The sequence below is a fragment of the Setaria viridis genome, chromosome 1, assembly GCF_005286985.2.
Source record: "Setaria viridis chromosome 1, Setaria_viridis_v4.0, whole genome shotgun sequence".
NCBI classification, from domain to species: Eukaryota; Viridiplantae; Streptophyta; class Magnoliopsida; order Poales; family Poaceae; genus Setaria; species Setaria viridis.
In genome coordinates, this window is record NC_048263.2 from 34,491,709 (window position 1) to 34,513,082 (window position 21,374).

The window sequence follows — 21,374 nt, forward strand, 5'->3', positions numbered from 1 at the left end:
TTGCTGTTGCGAGTTGCGAATTTTTCATTTTTTTGGGAAAAATCCAGTGCTGACCTCAGCGGTAGCTGAATTGAAAGTTGAAGCTTCGTGGGCCCAATTCCAGGTCACCCACCGAAGTTCCAAAAGCGACCAAGCAAATACGCCATCCAGAAAGGTCTATTCTGAAAAAAAGAACACACCGAAAGCTCCCGGACGGGAAGACGACTTGGTGCTCGTGCTGCCGCGAGATCTAACCAAAACCCGCGCCCTCCTCACCGTCCGGTGAGCCCCGGACCCCGGCACCTCGCGGATCACCGGCGCTCGGGTGGTACCCAGAGGCGCGCGGTGGAACCCGCGAAGAGATAAGGGCGGCGCCAGACGCTCGGGCCGCGGGCGCGTGGGCGGGCGACGATGCCGGTGGCGGCGTCGGCCATCTACTTCCTCAACCTCCGCGGGGACGTCCTCATCAACCGCCTCTACCGCGACGATGTCGGGTACGTTGTGCCCTCGTAGGCTTGGAGCTGTAGATCTAGGGGCTCAAGGAGGGATCGATTCGTTCCCTTCTAGCTTGCGGCTGCGTAGATCGCGGGAGTGCTAGTTCGGTGGATTGTGGAATTCTATCCATTTTGCTTGGAGAGTGATGAGGGTTTAGCTCGGGGGAGCTGAAATGGGAGGCAGGCCTAGCTGATTCACACTTCGGGCGCTAAAATCTGGCGGTGCCATGGCTGCTGTTATATTGAGTAGTTGGAATTTGGAAAAGATATTGAGTTTTCTGGCTAGCGAAGCGATTGTGGAGGTACTTCCTTTCTGAAGTGGAGCATAGAGACTAATCACTGAGTCAGAGAATTTGTTATAAGTAATTACCTAGACTTCTGGAGCAGTTCACCTCTTTGTCTTAAAAGAGACGTGACTATGTACTAGGCTACTAAATTTTATCATTTCAGACTAGCGATTGCTCCACAAAGTTGATCACTGTGCAGTTCACTCGATCATTATTTTGTTGTTAGGTGAACATTTGCAGTGAAACTTTATCATTGGACATTTGGACCCTATTTTACATGTTCAATTCGGAAAACTGTTATATCATTTCCACTATAAGGCATATGTTCAATAACATACACATTATTTTCTGGGAGACATTGAAATATGTAAATTACTAAGGATATCACCTCAATCGTGCTGTTATCTATTCCCTTGTTGCATTTATCATTCAAAATTTATTCAGCAAGGATCAACTCCTGAGGATACATTTGGCTCCATTCATTTTAAATTCCATGTTTTACTTACCAGTTCAACTCACATTTAGTGACTAAATCCCACTGTATTCATGTACTGTTATGCAGGGGAAATATGGTTGATGCGTTCAGGATGCATATTATGCAAACAAAAGAACTTGGTACATGCCCTGTTCGGCAAATAGGAGGCTGTTCCTTCCTTTACATGAGGATCAGTAATGTTTATATTGTGATTGTGGTTAGCAGCAATGCTAATGTTGCTTGCGCTTTCAAGTTTGTTGTTGAGGTATGCAATTCCTTTTGAGAAACTTCTACAACAAAATTTGCATAACCCACAAAGTCACTGTACAACCTTGATGATTTAAAAGATTTAGATATACATCGCAAACTGTTAGTACTGATGAATTTAGCAGTACAGATGATCACCCTGTTCTCCCACAATGTTGCAAATTAACTTGATGAGAGTAAAAAAGAGATGACTTGGTCTCTTTTTTTTTTTGAGAATCCATGACTTGGTCGTGTAAACCATTACAGAAGCCAGACTATGTGTCAGATATGAGTAAAGAGAAAATATAGGGTACAAGGATACATCAAGACTTGTGAGATTAGATAATTGAGTCCACAGACATATAGTTACCGAAGTGGTACCAATTGGTCACTTAATGAACTGTTCAGTTTTTAGGAGTTGTGTAATAGGCATCCTTGTGTTATGTTATATCACGAAGGTGGTTTTACATTGCAATTAAAATTTGTTATTTGCTAAGGGTGAGGTAATTCTTTAGTTAGCAATAACTAAATGCCAAAGTTGAAAAGTTATAAGCTTGTTTGTGATTAGGAATGAGAAGATGTTTTCAATGGCTACTTGTAGTGGTTCCATTTTCATTGATATTGAAAAATAGTGTGATAGGAATAATGGAAGCCTAGCCTGCTGTATTATTTCCTTTTGAAATTAAACCCCAACTCTTCTTTATCTGAAAAGGTTAGCCTGATAGAGAAATGGGAGTTTAGCTCTTCTTAATTAAATTCAGAGATCTTGACATCATCCTATAGTTTTCTGAACCATTCGCACTTTGGTGGAATATTATTATTTAAACTGAATATTATTTGAAACTATCAGGCAGTGGCTCTCTTCAAGTCCTACTTTGGTGGAGCATTTGATGAAGATGCCATCAGGAATAACTTTGTTTTAATATACGAACTTCTTGATGGTAAGGCAGCATCTTGAATTTTACTTCGCTCGCTGCTATGATGGATATTTCTGTGTCTTTATATAGTCTTTGATACTGTGCAGAGATTATGGATTTTGGTTATCCCCAAAATCTGTCACCTGAAATCTTGAAGTTGTATATAACTCAAGAAGGCGTCCGGTCACCATTTTCCTCCAAGGTCAGAAAATGTGGATCTGAAATTTGATATACTGGGCTAAAAAGTCACCAAAAGCTTTATGCTGATTGTTTGTTCTGCTATGAAACCATCTGAGTACTATTTCTCTTGAATTTCTGCACTGACAGGCCTCGGACAAGCCTGTTCCAAATGCGACCCTTCAAGTAACCGGTGCTGTTGGTTGGAGAAGAGAGGGTCTTATGTACAAGAAGAATGAGGTGCTTGAACTTTATTTATAAAACTTTTAGGATCTTATGCACTAATTTTCCTTTTTGAAAAAATGGCCCCATGTTATCTTATTTTATTCTGATCTCTACCTCCTTTAGTTCATTAGTGGTGGAGTAATATTACTTCTTTTTCTCAGGTTTTCTTGGACATAGTTGAGAGTGTAAACCTTCTTATGTCTTCGAAAGGTACTTTACAGACCCATCCTTTGAGCTGCTCAATTGTCTTCCCTGTTGTATTAACTGATGCATGTATATGTGCCATTCCTGCAGGGAGTGTTCTGCGATGTGATGTGACAGGAAAAATTCTGATGAAGTGCTTCCTTTCTGGAATGCCTGATCTGAAGCTGGGACTAAATGACAAGATTGGGCTTGAAAAGGAAGCCCAACTGAAGTCCAGGCCTACAAAGAGGTCAGTTTCTTGGTTATTATAAAAATAGTAAAGAAAGCTGTGGACTGTTTTGCTGATTACTATTGTTAATAGCATGTGTACCTGTTATTTTTGCTACATTTTTACTGATCATTTGTCTTCTCTTTCTCTACAGTGGGAAGACCATTGAACTTGATGATGTCACATTCCACCAGTGTGTTAACTTAACAAGATTTAACTCGGAAAAGACAGTCAGCTTTGTGCCACCAGATGGTGAATTTGAATTGATGAAGTAATCTTCTCAATTTCTTTTATGCTTTTAATTCCTTCCCTGCTAGAAGCAGATTTTATTATCTGCACTTTGGCTGGCTTTTGATGGATAAATTTTGTTACAGGTACCGAATCACGGAGGGTGTCAACCTTCCATTCCGTGTTCTTCCGACAATCAAGGAATTGGGCCGAACGCGGATGGAGATTAATGTGAAAGTAAGTGAGGCATATTTTGATTGGTGGTGTGGTCATGATCAATTTTACTGACATGAACCTTAATGACATAGGTCAAGAGTGTTTTCGGTGCCAAGATGTTTGCACTAGGTGTTGTTGTCAAAGTACCTGTTCCAAAGCAGACAGCGAAGACTAGTTTCCAAACAACGTCAGGCAAAGCAAAATACAATGCTTCGATCGATTCACTGGTGTGGAAGTATGTACCGGTTACCTTTGTCTAGCATTCATCTGCAGTTAGCTTTTTTCAGAATTTTTTTCTACTCAACCATATTGCAAGTGATAAGTGTACTTGAACTGATAACACATTTCTAAAACTACAGGATCAGGAAATTCCCTGGACAGACTGAGGCAACTATGAGTGCAGAAGTTGAGTTGATATCTACAATGGGTGAGAAGAAATCATGGAACAGACCACCGATTCAGATGGAATTCCAGGTAACACCCTCACATCCTTTTGAAGAACACACTTATTTCCTTGTTGATCTGTACTTCATTTTATCATTCTACAATTTGGAACTGAAAATGAAAAGTTGCAGAGGGCTCAAATATATATTGTTCGTTTATGAACTGAGCTTGGTCCTACACAAGAAATTGAAATGTAGCTTTTGGTATTGGAACTTGTTTATTAGAGGCATTGCCTGCCCATGCTAGGTCACTCCGATAGAATATGCTAACCCAACTGATTATATGGCTATGTTGTTTGGCTATTTTCTCAACACTGTCCTCCATGCTCTATCTGATGTCTGGTTCCTGTAGGTTCCAATGTTCACTGCTTCTGGTCTTCGTGTTCGGTTCCTTAAGGTATGTGCAATAAGTGTTGATATGAAACCTTGCAACATCTGGAGATGAAAACCCTCACGTGATACATTTTCCAGGTCTGGGAGAAGAGTGGTTACAACACCGTTGAGTGGGTTCGCTACATCACGAGAGCAGGATCATACGAGATAAGGTGTTAGCGACAGATTAAATCTTTCAAGCTCCTTTGAACAGTTATTTCGAGGATCCACAGAGGTCTCTCTGTACGGCGTCATGCATGATTATAAAGCACGGATATTGTGACAGAACTATCTGAAAACCTTGTACTTCAGCAGAGGGGGCAGGGCAGGGCAGACCAGGCAATTTTCCTTCATGTTCTTCTATTCATTGTAGTCTGGGATATCTATTCGCCCCCCTCGTGTCTTGTTTGTTTGGTAGAAAGTATTTTTGTTTGTATATTTGGCGGTAGCATTCCTTGTTGATCAATATACACCAGTTGTCAGTTTGTATTGTTTTTCGCCTTAAATGGATGAGTGGATTCACCTGGCATAACAGTGTACAAACATTTGAAGCATAAGATTTGGTATAATTGCAGATTAGCAGTGTTTTGATGTGAAGATGCTACAGGCCACATTGTGTCCCTAATCCCTACCTATCTAAGGGCCTGTTTTCTTCCACCTTGCTAAGTTTTAGTTGCTAAAAGTTGCTAAACTTTAGCAAAGCTGTTTGGATACTCTTGCTAAAAGATATTTAATGAGCTGTAAAAGGACCTATCTACCCTTATTAAAGGTGCGCAGGAGGGGGAAGACAAGCAATAAATGAGGGGTATATGTTGTCCAGCCCATCTTTTAGCAAGTTTTAGCAACCAAAAACTTGCTAAAGTGCTAAACTTTAGCAACTCAATTTTAGCAAGTTTTAGCAAGGGTGTTTGGCAGTTTAGCAGCTAAAAGTTGCAAGGTGGAAGTAAACACCCCCTAAATATCTTCAGAAATATTTGTGAATGATGATGACTGCCGTACTGGTCATGAGTGGCTCAAAAACAAAAAATTGTAAGCATGAAAGAGTAAGTGAGAGAAGATCGGGTGCACCCGGCCCTTGGGATCTCCCGTGCACCCTGGATGCACCATCAACGCTCCAGATGCACGAGAATTTTGCACGGCGGGTTGGATTCGTGAAAAAAACAGGGGCTAAAATGTAAAACATGCATCCCACAGTACATGCATCTGGAGCATTGTGCATCCGACGGATGCACCTGGCCGGGTGCAGGGGAGCACACCAAGGGCCGGGTGCACCCGATCTGCTCTCAAGAGGAAGTACTGCAGCCAAAATATTAAAATCTTAAAATTTTAGTAGCATCAAAAGTGCCGAATTGCGAACAAAGTAATCACGAAGTTCCCATTAAATTTGGACGTTGCCAGTACATTAAATTAAATAAGTCCTAAAGATCAAGTGAAAACAACAGCATTTTAGCTTTCTGATGAAATAGGTTACAACTTACAACCTATAAAAGTAACAAATCATCGGTCCCAAGACGCCACCACATATTGGGACGTCCCCATGAACTGGGACCTCGACGGTTCATAACTCCCCTCCAAAAAATCTTCACCTAAAGCTCATAAGGCTCTTGCCCGACAAGACATTCATCAATTTCATGCCCTAGAACAAGCTGAAAACATTTATCCCGTTCATGTTCACAGTGCTAAAAAACACAGACACGGAGTACCAGTTCTTCATCCACTGGGACAGCTACTAAACCACGAACAGTTCCATCACCTCCATAGCCAGCCACTTCCTTGTTGTACAGAACGATCTTGTTTTCTTCATTTCCAGAAGTCCAAGCAGTTACTTTGCTAATGAAATCAGATGGCCCCTTCAAGATACTGACTGTGAAAGATGCTTCCACGGCAGATGGAACAGGCGTATACACCAATTCCACAGTACTCAAACAGTTATACAGAAACTGAGTAGTGGGTTGCTGCAAATGACGGATGCCACTGTGTTCTAGATAACCTTTGCTGAAATCTTCATCGAGGTCACCATCACCCTTGATTTTCAAATGGAACTCAAAATACATGCTATCACTTACAGCAAGTGCTCGATACAGGCCCATCAAAGTCAGTGCATCATCCTGTGCAGGGATTTAGGCAAAATGTAATGTAAAACGCATGACAAAAAGAAATCAAGCTTGATGAGTCAATTATAATTCAGACGATACCAAGAGAAATTTGGGTAGGTTCGGTTAAGTTACTTAAAAAGATCCAGTACTTGATAAATGTATAAATTTACCACCGTCGGCAGGGGCTGATCCGGGGGGTGCTGGGAGCTTAAGCCCCCTACCTCCCCACAAACAATGGATACCCTTCTTGAGCTCCCCTCCATTTTTAAGGAGGCGGAAGGATGAAGAAGGAAGATCAGGAAGAAAAAAATGGAGAGGAAGAAGAAGGAAAAAGGAGGAAGAAAAGTCCCCCTAAGTTTGGAGGCCGAATCCACCGCTAACTATCAGCTTCCATCCGATCACTTTATTCAGATATTGCAAGCGAACTAGACTGATTGCTACTCTCACTGTACAGGATTGTTCCAATCACGAAATGAGAGATTACGTCATGTGCATGAATCAGATTCTGACTAAATATTGTTTTCACGAGCCAACGAGCGAATGATTATGGAAGCTTAATGTACGTAACAGAATCTTTGGGATGGATTGATTCTTTCGGTGGTAGGTCTCTTTCAATGGTGCATGCACCAAATATTGCATATTTAGATGGTTTCTGACAATGGATGTAACAGAGTCTTTGGTCATGCCTTTGTTTAACCGCATGCATAATTGGCGAAAAAGAAAAATAGGCACACTGATGAATGAAATTGGGTACAGACCTTGGAGGTTATGACTTGGGGCTCATCCCTGCCACGCCTGAACAAATAGACACATATGTAGTCGTACTCGTCCCTTGCCAACACAGTACCTATTGGAAGATAGTAGATTGATTATTGGGCTAACCCTAGAGGGTAGCTATATAGATGTCTTACATGGGCCTATTGGGCCATAATACACACACTACACCAACACTCCCCCGCAGTCTGAACTACCGACGCAGCGGAGTTGCAGACTGGACATGAAAAGAAAGGCACACACACAAGCCCCCCCACAGACGCAACTAGCCACAGGTGATGTTGAGGCTGGAGCGAAACTCGGTGAAGGCGGGTGACGGGAGGCCCTTGGTGAAGATGTCAGCAAACTGAGAGGTGGTCGGGACGTGGAGGACCCGAACATCGCCGATGGCGACCCGATCCCGGACGAAGTGAAGATCAATCTCCACATGCTTGGTCCGCTGGTGCTGAACAGGGTTGGTGGAGAGGTACACCGCACTGACGTTGTCGCAGTAGACAAGAGTGCTCCGGGAAGAAGGAGTGTGGAGCTCGACAAGGAGCTGCCGAAGCCAGGATGCCTCGGCCACGCCGTTAGCGACAGCGCGGTACTCCGCCTCGGCACTGGAGCGGGAGACCACCGGCTGACGCTTGGACGACCAGGACACCAGGTTGCCGCCCAAAAAGACGGCGTAGCCGGAGGTAGAGCGCCGAGTGTCCGGACACCCGGCCCAGTCAGCGTCGGTGTAGACAACAAGCTCAGTGGAGGGAGACCGGTGAAGAAGGAGGCCGTAGTCCACAGTGCCCCGGAGGTAACGGAGTAAGCGCTTCAGAGCAGTGAGATGGGGCTCCCGGGGATCATGCATGTGAAGGCAAATCTGCTGAACTGCATAAGTGATATCTGGCCTGGTGAAGGTGAGGTACTGAAGGGCCTCAGCTAGACTCCGGTACGCAGTAGCATCGGTCACAGGAGTGCCGGCGGCCTCTGACAACTTGGCCTGAGTATCAACTGGAGTGGAGCAGGGCTTGCAGTCAGTCATCCCAGCTCGCTCCAGGATATCAAGAGTATACTGCCGCTGGTGAAGAAAGAGGCCGGCCTGACGAGGCTCAACCGTGACCCCAAGAAAATGATGGAGCACACCCAGATCCTTCATAGCGAACTCCTGCTGAAGCGAGGTGATGATCCGCCGTAGGAGGGACGGACTGGAGGCAGTGAGGACAATGTCATCAACATAGAGCAGTAGATAAGCAGTCACAGCTCCATGGTGATAAATGAACAGCGAAGTATCGGACTTGGCCTCCACAAAGCCCAGCGTCAGGAGGTAGGCAGCAAACCTCGAATACCAAGCTCGAGGGGCCTGCTTGAGGCCATAAAGTGACTTGTTGAGCCGGCAGACCATATCAGGCCGAGAAGAGTCAACAAACCCCGCTGGCTGGCTGCAGTAAACAGTCTCAGTCAGAGTGCCATGCAAGAAGGCGTTCTTGACGTCGAGCTGATGCACGGGCCAGGAGCGGGAGAGAGCCAGTGAGAGAACAGTCCGGACAGTAGCTGGCTTGACCACCGGACTGAACGTCTCGTCGTAGTCGACACCAGGGCGCTGAGTGAAACCCCGGAGAACCTAGCGAGCCTTGTACCGCTCAAGGGTACCATCAGCCCGCCGCTTGTGAGTCCAGATCCACTTGCCGGTGACGACGTTGGAGCCAGGCGGACGGGGCACCAGATCCCAAGTCTGGTTGGCGAGGAGCGCCGCGTACTCCTCTTCCATCGCGCGGCGCCAGTGAGGATCCGACAGGGCACCGCGGACGGAGGAGGGTACAGGAGAAACCTGCGGCGCACCGGGCATCGCTGAAAGAGCCCGGGGCCGCAGGGTACCAGCCGCAAGTCGCGTCACCATAGGGTGAACGTGATGCGGGTGTCGGTGTAGGAGAGGCGGATGGTACACCGTCGGCGCGACACGGGCAGTCGGGGCCGGTGGAGGTGGTGGTGGTGTAGGCGTCGCCGGCGGAGAAGAGTCCACCGGCGATGACTGAGGCGGCGACGGCGGTGGCGGGGCCGGCTGCAGGTCCAGGGGAGCCGGCCGCGCCCGGCGCTGGTAGACGCGTACGGGCTGCGCAAACCGGACAGCAGGTGCTGCAGGCGGTGCCACCGGTCCCGCGCAGGGCGAAGGGGAAGAAGCAGCACCAGAGGCCGGCACCGTCGGACCCGTGCGGAGCGCAGGGTCAGGGACAGCACCGGTGGACGTCGAGCCCGAGGAGAACCACGGCGGAGCAGTACCTGCAGGACAGAACGGTAGCGGTGGCGGGTCCACCGGGTCAGTGGGAAACAGGGAGGAGAGATCAGGGTCGGAGGTGGAAGGAGGTGGGGAGGTGGTGGAGTAAGGAAAGACGGACTCGTCAAACACCACGTGGCGAGAGATGAGGACCCGCCGAGATGAGAGGTCAAAGCAACGGTACCCCTTGTGATCCGGGGAGTACCCGAGGAAGACACACTGAGTCGAACGGGGAGCCAGCTTATGAGGAGCGGTGGCTGCGGTGTTAGGATAACACGCACACCCGAAGACCCGAAGGTGATCGTAACGGGGGGAGGTACCGAAGAGAGCGTGGTGTGGAGTGGGAGCGGGGCAGGCAACAGAAGGTAGGCGGTTAAGGAGATAGGTGGAGGTGTGAAGACTCTCAGCCCAAAAGGGGGCAGGGAGAGAAGACTGGAACAGAAGAGAGCGCATGGTGTCGTTCGTGGTACGAATCATGCGTTCAGCCTTACCGTTCTAGGAGGAGGTATATGGACATGACATGCGTAGGTGCACGCCGTGAGAGAGGAAGAAGGCACGGGAGGTGGTGTTATCAAACTCGCGGCCATTGTCACATTGGACGGCCTTGATGGTGAGACCGAACTGAGTGGACACCCAAGCGAAGAAGTGGAGAAGTGTGGGGAAAGTGTTAGACTTGGCACGCAAGGGAAAAGTCCAAGAATAATGAGAGAAATCATCAACCACAATAAGATAGTACTTGTAGCCAGAAATGCTCAGAACAGGAGATGTCCATAGATCGCAATGTACAAGGTCGAAAACATGGGTCGCATGTGAAGAAGAGGTAGGGAAAGGAAGGCGAACATGACGGCCCAGTTGGCACGCCGGACACAGGTGCTCATCATGAGCCCGAGTACATGGTATATCGGAACTACGACTAAGCTGTGTCAGGACAGCACGACCAGGATGACCGAGACGCCGGTGCCATGTAGTGGAAGAAGCTGTGGCTGCAAAAGCGGCTGAAGAAGCGGAGGGCGAAGCGGAAGAAGTGGACGCAGGAAATCGGAGGGAGTAAAGGGGCCCGGTGCTGTCACAGCGGAGAAGAGGTCGCCGGGTAGCCACATCCTTCACAGTAAGACCAGAAGAGTCAAATTCAACAGAACAGGAATTATCAGTGGTAAAACGGCGAATAGAAAGAAGGTTGTGAACCATGGAGGGAGCAACAAGAACATCAGAAACCCGAAAAGAACCGGGAGTGTGAGCAGTACCCACGGAGGTGACAGGAAGACAAGAACCATTTGCGACCATGATGGACGAAGGGTGGGAGGAAGAAGGAGGGTGAACGGAAGAGAGTATACCAGGGTCGGGTGTAGTATGGAAGGTGGCACCCGAGTCTGCGATCCAGTCCTGACCGACTGGAGGTGTCAAGGCCATGGTGCCGAAGGAGCGTGCCAAGGCAGTCGGGTCCCATCCGACAGGCCCAGGCGAGGCCCTAGGAGGAGGAGCCCACGGCGACGCAAACTGAGGAGGAGCCCACGGCGACGCAAACTGAGCAGCTGGGACAGCGCCAGCGAGCATGGCGGCCGGTGGACGAGGCTCGCCTCCGGTGGCCTGGAAGGGCCACATAGAGATGCGCCCTGACCATGGGTGGGTGAAGGACGGCCAGGGAGAACCCCGTGGAGGCGTCGGTGTGCCCGCCGGTGTGCCCCCACCGCGCCCCCCACCACGTCCCCCACCACGGCAACGGCGGCCGCCACGGCCCCCCCCACCCCCGCTCGGCCCAGGAGGAGGACCAAGAAGGGACGACGGTGGCGAAGCGGAGGGTCGTGGCGGTGGAGTCACAGCAAGCGCGGTCGAGGAAGACGCGGACCCCGGCGTAGGAAGGGACCCAGGCTGGATGCCCTGAGTAAGCTCCTCCATGACAAGATCATCCCGGACCTGGAGGAAGGTGGGGAAGGGTCGCTGCCGGGTGATCCAGGTGCGGAGGTGGGCGTAGCGGTCGCTGAGGCCGCGAAGAACGTTGAGAACCAAGATCCGGTCCTCCACGGCCCAGCCAAGATCCCCGAGGGAGTCCGCCATGGTCTTCATCTTCCGGCAGAACTCACCAACAGAGAGGTCGCCCTGGACGAAGGTGCGGAAGCTCGCATCGAGACGAAGGGCCCGGGCTTCGGCGTTGCCCAGGAACTGGCCCTCGAGCGCCAGCCAGGCCCGGCGGGCGGTGGTGTCGGGGGTGCCGCGGACGAGATCGTGGAGGTCGAGGGAGATGGTCCCCAGGATCCACGACAGGACGATGCTGTCGAGGCGAACCCACGCAGCTGTCCGGGCCGCAGGGAAGGTGTCGGTGAGGACATGGTCGTCGAGGGCGTAACGGCGGAGAATGAGCAGGACCATGTCCCGCCAGCGGGCGTAGGAGGGCGACTCAGGGTCGAGGACGACGGGGACCAAGCTCTTGATGTTCTGGACACCCCCGGCCTGGTAGTGGAGCTGTGCGACAAGTGGATCGGCCGGATCGGTCCAGGCCACCACAGGCGGACGGGGTGCACCGGAGCCGGAGGAGGTGGCCGTGCTGTCGTGGGACATCGTGAGGAGCTGCTCTGCCTCGGCGATCTGACGGGCCAAGACGTCGGCCGCATCCCGCTCCCGCTCCCAGGTCAGGGCTGCGGCGCGCAGGCGCGCCTGTCCCTCGGCAGCGGCAGCCCGGGCAGCGACGAGGGCTGTCGCGAGGTTCCCATCCGGAGGTGGTAGAGGAGGCGGGGCGGGGAAAGGTAGGCGAGCGTGCCCCGCCCCCCCGGCGCCTACTGGAGCAGCTGCCACCCCTGTAAAAACAGGGGCAGCAGCCCGCCCCACCCCCGGTTGAAAAATAGGGGCAGGAGGCGTCGGGTAGAGGACGGCGGCGGCAGCGGCGGCGGCGGCGGCGACGGCGGCGTCCCCGCCGGCACGCCCCCCACCGCCCGCGCGGCGAGCCGCGGCAGCGGCGGCGGCGGGATCCGCCTCGGCGGGATCCCCGCCCGCACGCTCGCCCGCGCGGCGAGCCGCAGCGGCGGCGGCGACGGTGGCGGCGGCGGCTGCGGGATCCGCGCCGTCCGCCGCCCCGGCGGCGGCGGCGGCGGCAGGGCCCGCCCCGACGGCCAGAGCCGCGGCCGCAGGAGGCCGGTCGGCGCCGCCTGCGCCCACGAGGGAAGAAGAGAGGGGAAGGAGGAGAGGGGAGGGGGGAAGGAGTCGCCGGCCATGGCGCCGGCCGGCGGCGGCGGCGGCGGCGACGGCCGGCCAGGTCACCAGGTAACCCTAACTGATACCATATTGGAAGATAGTAGATTGATTATTGAGCTAACCCTAGAGGGTAGCTATATAGATGTCTTACATGGGCCTATTGAGCCATAATACACACACTACACCAACAGTACCAAATACGCTAATCGGATAACTCCTGTCAGTCTCGGCAATCAAGGCCAGTGACAGGAATCAGAACAAGAACATGGTTTCTATACAGGTACATCCGTCGACACATGTGCGATGAACAAGGACAAATAGCTAAAAAAAATGAAGATAAATGAACAGATGTGATCACGAATGTACTCACACTCTTTGTCCATGTCTCTTTGTCCATGTCAAAGAAGGCGACGTTGAATTCGCAAAAGCTCCGGCTTCAGCTCCATCTTCTCCTCCTTCCAAGCTATATCAACAGTTGCCCGCGCCCACAATCTGAGGCGATTTGTAGTTTTGCAACCGGGGGAAAACCCCGACCTGGTTTTTATATGTGTCCCGTCAAAAAAATTTATAGGAGTTTTTGGTGTGTTACCGGAGTCTGACATGATTTGTAGGAGTATTTGGTGTGCTACCGGAGTCTTGGCATGATTCTTTCTCCGATAAGAACAAGAATATAGACGAAGCGGGGGGAAACGATAGCCAAATAAAAGACCAAAATTCGGTAAGAACAAACAAACTTATGGTAAAGTTTTTAGTGGAGGAAAAGCTGTGACTTGTGATCTGGAAACGCCGGCGGAGTTCGGAAGTGGCACGCATCTCCAGTGTTTTTAACGACGAAGCGGTGGCATAGCTTTTCTAGTGCCCACGGCCCAACGCAGAACGCACCAAAATTTTCCTCCAGCTCCACTAGCCCACGCCGGCGCCGCCGTCGGAGCACCCGCATCCCCGTCCGTCTGAGATGGCATCGCCGTCGCCGGCGCTGCTGAAGGACGCCGTGGGCGGCCTCGACCGCGACGGCTTCGTCGCCCTCCTCTCCAAGCTCATCGGCGAGTCCGCGCGCCTGCAGAACGACCCGCCGGCCCACATGCCTCAGGAGGACCTCGTGGCGCAGCACGTCGTCGACGCGCTCCGCCCGGTGTCCACCGAGACTGGGGGCGGCCCGCTCGTCGTGCGGAAGGTCAGCTACGCCGAGGGCAGGAGCAACGTCATCGTCGAGTACCCAGGCACCGTCCCCGGCCGCGTCGTCTCCTTCGTTGGCATGCATATGGACGTCGTCCCGGCAAACCCCAGCGAGTGGGTAAGTTGCGTTGCGTGAACCCCTTCTGCCTGGTTATCTAGATTCATCTGATTTTGCAACTCCTGTCGATTAGTTGGTAGTTTCCAGTGTGTCTTACAGCTGAGCAGATTCGTCTTTGCTTGATCTGGTAGTTCTTCAGTTGTAAATGCCAGTACAAATACATCGTTTTGACTTTTGAATAATGAATCGATGGCCTGCTTAAAAAAAGTAATGAATCAATGACGCCGGTGCTAAATTCTGCATACTGATACATGTGATTAGGTCTACTGATATAAAAATTGCACAGGCATTGCAATAAGTGAACTACTGGGATTCTGTTGGGAAAGTGTTTATTCTGTTAGTTTTTTTATACCGGTGTGCTTTCCTTATGTAAAATGAATAGTGAAGTGTTTCAATAACAGGATCTCCATCAGCCATCATAGTTGATTCTTGATTTTATAACTTTGGTCATCCAAATTTCTGCAGGACTTCGATCCTTTCTCACTAACCTTTGATAGCGAGGACAAGGACAAGCTTCGGGGACGTGGGACAACTGACTGTCTCGGCCATGTTGCGCTAGTGGCTCAGCTAATGCGGCGGCTTGGTGAGGTCAAGCCACCCTTGAAGCATTCTGTCATTGCCGTGTTCATTGCCAATGAGGAAAACTCATCTGTCACTGGCATTGGTGTTGATGGCCTCGTGAAGGATGGGTTGCTGGATAAGCTCAAGACCGGACCCTTGTAAGTAGTGCCCCATCAAAAACTGATGTGTTGTTTCTGGGAATTATGTGCTGATTATTTGGTGTTACAAAGGTTCTGGATAGATACAGCTGATAAGCAGCCATGCATTGGCACCGGTGGAATGATTCCATGGCATCTCAAGGCAACAGGGAAGCTGTTCCACAGTGGCCTTGCACATAAGGTATTTGATTCAAACTTGTCAGATTGCTTCAGTTCGGTCACGTGTTTTATGGCCCTTGCCCCTTGCAGGATAACCTGGACCATTGGAGTTGCTTAGCTAATTTGAAAATGTACTTTTGACCATTGTGCAATTTTGGAGCTATTGGCAATGTAGTTTTACCTGTTACAGAACTATCATATCTATATCTGATTGACCTACACCGTTCTAATCTAGAATCACCTACATGAACATTCTATTTCTTGACCTTGAATTAGATCTGGGTGCCTTTAGTATCACTAATTATTAGTAATTGTATAGATAAAATTAGACTGCAGCTTTGTAGCAACTGTAGCTATATATCTGCATGTGCCTGTTCATCCTTACCTTACCTAAGAACCTTTTTCTTTGTAAGAATTTTCAGCACATTTTGTTTACTCTTGGCAGCTGTAAAATATCTGTCATCAGCTGTAGTTTTACCTGTTACAGAACTATCATATCTATATCTGATTGACCTACACCGTTCTAATCTAGAATCACCTAAATGAACATTCTATTTCTTGACCTTGAATTAGATCTGGGTGCCTTTAGTATCACTGATTATTAGTAATTGTATAGATAAAATTAGGCTGCAGCTTTGTAGCAACTGTAGCTATATATCTGCACGTGCCTGTTCATCCTTACCTTACCTAAGAACCTTTTTCTTTGTAAGAATTTTCAGCACATTTTGTTTACTCTTGGCAACTGTAAAATATCTGTCATCAGCTTTATTTTTAAATTATTTAATTTTTTGGAGACAGCAACATTATTTCTTTTGAAGTATGTTGACCTTGTGTTTATTTATTGCTTTCGCTCCAGGCCATAAATTCAATGGAGATGAACATGGAAGCACTAAAAGAAATCCAAAAACGGTTTTATACTGACTTCCCTCCACATGAGAAAGAGAAAGTCTATAAGTTTGCTACTCCATCTACAATGAAGCCAACCAAATGGAGCTGTAAGGCCAATTTGCCCCTTTTTAGTAATTTATTCATGTTTGTTAGTAAAATATATGAGTAACAATTGTGTACTGCTTGATGCTTTCAAGATCCTGGTGGAGGCCTCAATCAAATTCCTGGAGAATGTACAATTTCAGGAGATATAAGGTAAACTTCTTGGCCCATTTTCATCCTTTGGTCTGCAGTCAAAATCAGATGGACAAATTGAGGTTTTGCTTGATGTAGGCTTTATATTCTAGTGTGGGACCTGTGGGGCACGATCCCGTACAGAGCCCTAATGAAATTCCTTCTAGTTTTAAGGTTGTGGCTGCCTTTGCCTACTAGTGAACAGTTGAAATCCTATCTGATGAAAAAGAACGGCACCACTCGAAAATCTCCATATGAAAATGTCTGTTGGGCAGAAAGATTTTGGAAATCATTGTTCCTTCCACGTTCAAGAAAGTCCCCCCCCCCCCCCCCCCCCCCCCCCCCCCCCCCCCCCCCCCCACCCCCCACCCCCCCAACCCTCCTTTCGGCTGTCTCTTTCATTATATTATTGATGAAGCATCTAATTTGGAATCCTTCCTGACCTTGCATTTATTTTGTCTGTGTATTACAGGTTGACTCCTTTCTATAGGTAAGCACATTCCTATTGCTCTGCTCCTGCTTATTCTTCTTGTGCTGCAAATGGTCTGTTGAATTGATAGTTGCCATTTTCATACAGCACTTCTCATGTCGTGGAGAAGTTGAAGGGATATGTGGAGGACATAAATGAGAGACTTGAGACAGTGCTTGATACTCGTGGTCCCGCATCCAAATATGTTCTTCCTGATGAAAATCTGCGGGGAAGGTGAACTTTTGACATTTTTAGTCTGTTATTGAGCATCCTTTAGCTGTAACCCTCCAAGGTGGGAGGGACAATTAATGTTACCGGTGCTTTGTTTTCATAGGCTTGAAATCACTTTTGATGGAGATGTGATGAATGGGGTGGCCTGCAATCTGGAGTCTCGAGGCTTTAAAGCATTGTGCAAAGCAACCGAGGAAATAGTTGGCCACGTGGAGCCATATTCCATCACCGGTAGTCTACCTTTGATTAGGGAATTACAGGTCTGGCGAGGAGCTTAATGTGCAGACTTACTTTCTGAGCCGTATCTCCATGAACTAAAGTTGTTTTGAAACTTTTACAGGACGAAGGATTTGATGTTCAAACAGCTGGATACGGTGAGTACTTGAGCAAAAATATTGTCTTGGACTTTTTTTGGTCATGTCGCCAATGAACCAATCAATCTCTTGTATTCACATAGTTGACAGCATATATATTAAACTGTGATTACTACTTCCTCCGTTCCAAATTGTAGATCATTTTGGCTTTTCTAGATTCATAGATATTATTATATATCTAGATATAGTTGCATAATAATATATATGAACATAGGTAAGCCAAAACGACCTGCAATTTGGAACGGACGGAGTAGTAGTGAATATTTCCTCTAGTGTCACCTGCACCAAATGTAAATGTACATGTCCATCTTATATCGCTACTATTTTCCTGCAGGTTTACTGAAGACATACCACGCGAAGAACGAGTACTGCTTGTTTTCAGACATGACCCAGGGCTTTCAGGTATTTGTGAGCATCATTTCACAGCTGGAAGAAGAGGCCTGACCCGTCTTGCAGGGATAGAAGAGTGCCTTCAATTGAAATTACTCGTGTTGCTCAGTGGTCTTTTTAGAACTCTTTTCAATAGTCTGTGACAGGGACATCTAATAATAAGATTGAGATTGTTTGGCGCTCAAACTCGTCTGTTTCGCGTGGAGACCAGTCCCGTTTTTACCGAAGAGTTTTTGTGGGCCTAACACGGTAACACCAGTTATGCTGTAACTCTACGGGGCGCCTAAGTGACTTTCTAACCAAAAAATCCGAGCTAAGGACCCGTGTTACATTGAAGAAGACGTTTGTGTTTGCATTTCATGTCAATTGGTTGCTTGAACTTCCCGCGCATGATGTGTTGTTGCTTGATTGCTTCAACCCCTTGGGGTTATACTGGCACCCAATATATATTTAAAAAAAAAGGTGGCACGGGGCCGTAGAAATCTTTAGAGTTTCCGTACAGAAGGGGAAATATGAAATTGGCCAAACGTAACTTAACGTGGATATTAAATACGCAAATTACGAAACACCCGTTGATGGTTTCTGAGCTATATAGTACTTGCAGCTCAAACTTGCTCACAAATTAGATCTGAGTTAAAACCCTAAAAAAAAGACCTGCAAACAAGAAAGACGTGAAATCAAGTAAACAAACAATACATGAGGCTTGAGGATTTTTTTCTCTCTATTAATGAGCTCTCAAAGAGCCTGGTCTTTTTTTCAAACAGTTTTCTCACCCTAGCGAGTACAAAGATTGAGATAGAGTTTGCTTACTAAAAATGTTGAGATGATACGAAATTTCCGGGGCGCACTACAAGATTTGGACGCTCAACACTAGATGTTTCAAAGTCTTGAGCTCCAAGAGCGACAACGAAATCCACCAGCTTGATGAAGACCAATGTGCTCAAGCGATAGAAATTGAGCTCACTTGCACTCTCACTTGCTCTTCCTTGAATACTTATTCAAATTACTCACCAAATCTCACTAAATGGCTCAAGACGAAATAGAAGAGGGAGCTATGAATACTTTGAAGGAAGGTTATTGAATATAAATACTCCTCACCCAAAAACCTAGCCGTTACAGGGTAAAGTTGCGGAACCTCAAAAAACACCCGAAGCAAGAAAAGTTGCAGACTTCTGCAACTTTTGAAATCTTCACATAGATCTACATAAACTTCACAACTCTCCGAACAAACACCAAATTCATTTTCCAAGTAACTGCACACATGCAAACACATCTGTAATAGGTTTGTTGGATTTTCTTGAGCATCTTTTCATCACATGCTACTGATACTGATATTCGCATACGTACTCTCAAATCGAAAATCATATAACACGGATTGCAGTAGAAAAGGAAAAGTCATCTCACACCTAACAAGTAGGGGAATCTTAAAATAACATGAGCAGGATAAGCAAGTCCAAAATATTTAGAAAGGATAATATATTGGGAAACAAACATTATTGCATCGAGACAAATAAAAATCATATGGAATCTATTTTTCAAACGTAGGCAAAGGATAATGAGACATGGCGGGAGAGGGGCACATGCCCTCCATATGTTTCTTTAAGGATCAACGGAAAGAAAATCTTACTCCCCACCTAACTCATTACATTGGACGACATGACAATTGCCACTCAGAAGGATTGTAGAATTACAACATCATGAGCAAGATAAGCGAGCTCATGCTGATGTATTGTAGAATATAGCATTAGCTGTCCCATGGACATGTATTATATATATGCATGATCTTTGCATAAGCCACTTTCAAATACACCATGTATAGATATAAAAATCCGTGCACATAGGAAGAAGATTCTGTATGCTACTCGACATCAAGTAATTAGATTACCATCATATCCACTGTGCTCCTCAAGCAGTCACCAGTCGGATCAGATATGATTTGAAAAATAGCTATGTACTCCCTCCATCTTTAAATATATAACATTTCCAACAAGTTAATCAGTTTGTTCTAAACATCATATATTTTAAAGACGGAGGGAGTATATACGTAGCCAACAACCTTCGGTGCTTGTGATACAAATAAAGGCCTTCGGGGTTTTATCCTCTCGGAGGGATGTCGTTCGACCACGGCCGCGACTTTGAGCGCTGCATGCCTGCACACCAATAAGTGCGTTCCGTGCCAATCTCTCTCCTTCAATTCCGATGCTGGACGGATCCATGGTCCTGGCCACCACGCATACGAAGGCAGGCGCACGCATCGGCACGTACCGACTGGGATGCTACGCCCACAGCTTTTGTACCAGACTACCAGTACCAAGCCGGCCCCCACGCGCGCAGAAGAGACCAGAGCAGGCGCGCGGCGGCCGGCGGGTAATCCGGGTGCGCAGCACACTAGAGCGCGCGCAATGCAACGCAACTCATGGACGGACCTGGCCGGCCCCATCATTGGACTCACTCAGCTCTCTGTCGCCGTCGCCGGCCGGCCGGTCCCCAAGCTCTCAGCCGCATGCATGAGATGAGCTGGTCCGTTCCGCGCTGGTCCTGCCAGTGCCGACGCGCAGTGACCTGTCACGCTTTGTTCCTTCGCTTGGACGCGCCCTCGCCCAACGATCGACCAGTTCCCAACACATCATGCACTGATGCACGTACACCGCCGCCTCGGGTGCGGCCTGGCCACAGCAGCTCGCAACTGCATCGGCATCGCCCTCGGATTGTTCACCGGTGCCTCAGTAAACGTAGTAGACCAGTACTGTAGGTGAACGTAGCACCTAAATGATGTGATCGACGCACTGATCATCATCCAGAGCTCGCTCGCCTCACCTGTTAGTTTTGTCCAGCACCGACGACTAGCTCAGAGCCTGCCGCGCGCCGGTCTCGCAGCGAGCGAGCGAGACGGCGCCAGCTTTTGCTCGCCAGCAGCAACAGCTGCCAATGGCGATCGACCACAAAGCCGGCCGGCCACAATGGTATCGGTCGCCCTGCCAGCGCGGGATCTTGGGTCTCCGCTGGCGAGTCACGCACGCACGCACGCACGCATGCACGCATATGCATGGTCGCAGGGCGCCGTCCAACCGCGGGCAGTGTGCAGTGGCGTCCCCGCGTACGGCGCGAGCTGTTGCCGAGTCGGCCACAGCATCATTCCGTGCATCGTCCTTGCAGATGCGGCCACCCAACCGGCATGACAAAGAGGCGCTCCGATCCAATCCATCCGTCGGGTACCGGAGGGTGGCATGGCGAGCTACCACGGGCATTATACGCGTGTTTACGTACACGTTTTGAATCGGGGATGGCGCGCGCGGCCCGGCCGGGGGCCATGGACGTCGTCGACCAGCGGGCGGCGCCACAGCCGCGTGTGCTTGCCGGCGGATCTCGCATCATCTCATGCGTTTTTGTGGCTAATTCTGCGCGCACGTTGGGTGGCTCTGCCTCACGTTGACGCTGTGTGTGTCGATGATTGTGCCCCCTCGCTTTGTTTATCGTTGCAGGAGGGACACTATTGGCAATTTAATGCTAGCTTCCGCTCACAGTGTGCCTGACTGCCTGCATAGAGGCTATAATAATGATGTCCGATCGGATCGTGCTGTGGCTCCTATGTTATTGATGGGGAGCGTATGACCTGTGCAGGCATTTGGCAACAATGCTGGGTGTCACCTCACTTAGGTAACTTCATGAACAGCTCCAGTACTAAACCCCCACGTTTGGCACACTCACTTGGCTTGTGTGAGGTCCTTCACCTAGTTGTTTTTTAGTTAATGACTTCCTACCGTATTAGCTTATTGCCACTCCAGGTACTACTTCATTTTCGGTAAAATATGGAAGGGATCTTTTTTTAAAATAAATTTTATTC

At 48.8% G+C, this 21,374-nt stretch overlaps 3 protein-coding genes and 1 non-coding gene across 4 annotated transcripts; 2 read left to right on the forward strand and 2 right to left on the reverse strand.

Moving 5' to 3' along the window:
- The first annotated feature begins 154 nt into the window (after window positions 1-154).
- Window positions 155-5,068, forward strand: LOC117833656 (AP-2 complex subunit mu). Its single transcript, XM_034713242.2, has 13 exons — window positions 155-473; window positions 1,323-1,500; window positions 2,332-2,422; window positions 2,506-2,600; window positions 2,726-2,815; window positions 2,962-3,010; window positions 3,095-3,233; window positions 3,367-3,483; window positions 3,587-3,677; window positions 3,749-3,891; window positions 4,016-4,130; window positions 4,452-4,496; window positions 4,571-5,068. Exons 1-13 carry the CDS (start codon window positions 391-393, stop codon window positions 4,649-4,651), a joined length of 1,317 nt encoding a protein of 438 aa, XP_034569133.1. The 5' UTR covers window positions 155-390; the 3' UTR covers window positions 4,652-5,068.
- An 884-nt stretch (window positions 5,069-5,952) lies between these two features.
- On the reverse strand, window positions 5,953-7,566 carry LOC117833681 (uncharacterized). Its single transcript, XR_011897361.1, has 3 exons — window positions 7,560-7,566; window positions 7,326-7,414; window positions 5,953-6,579 (listed from the first exon to the last, which is right to left on the reverse strand). It is a non-coding gene; the product is annotated as an uncharacterized protein (transcript).
- Window positions 6,582-9,585, reverse strand: LOC140223125 (uncharacterized mitochondrial protein AtMg00810-like). Its single transcript, XM_072294620.1, has one exon. It carries the CDS (start codon window positions 8,714-8,716, stop codon window positions 7,607-7,609), a length of 1,110 nt encoding a protein of 369 aa, XP_072150721.1. The 5' UTR covers window positions 8,717-9,585; the 3' UTR covers window positions 6,582-7,606.
- Window positions 9,586-13,388: 3,803 nt separating this feature from the next.
- LOC117833672 (acetylornithine deacetylase) lies at window positions 13,389-17,716 on the forward strand. Its single transcript, XM_034713264.2, has 10 exons — window positions 13,389-14,066; window positions 14,532-14,785; window positions 14,858-14,966; window positions 15,801-15,939; window positions 16,030-16,087; window positions 16,539-16,556; window positions 16,644-16,769; window positions 16,870-17,026; window positions 17,107-17,140; window positions 17,475-17,716. The coding sequence occupies exons 1-10, from the start codon at window positions 13,728-13,730 to the stop codon at window positions 17,582-17,584; spliced, it is 1,344 nt and encodes a 447-aa protein (XP_034569155.1). The 5' UTR covers window positions 13,389-13,727; the 3' UTR covers window positions 17,585-17,716.
- Window positions 17,717-21,374: the final 3,658 nt, after the last annotated feature.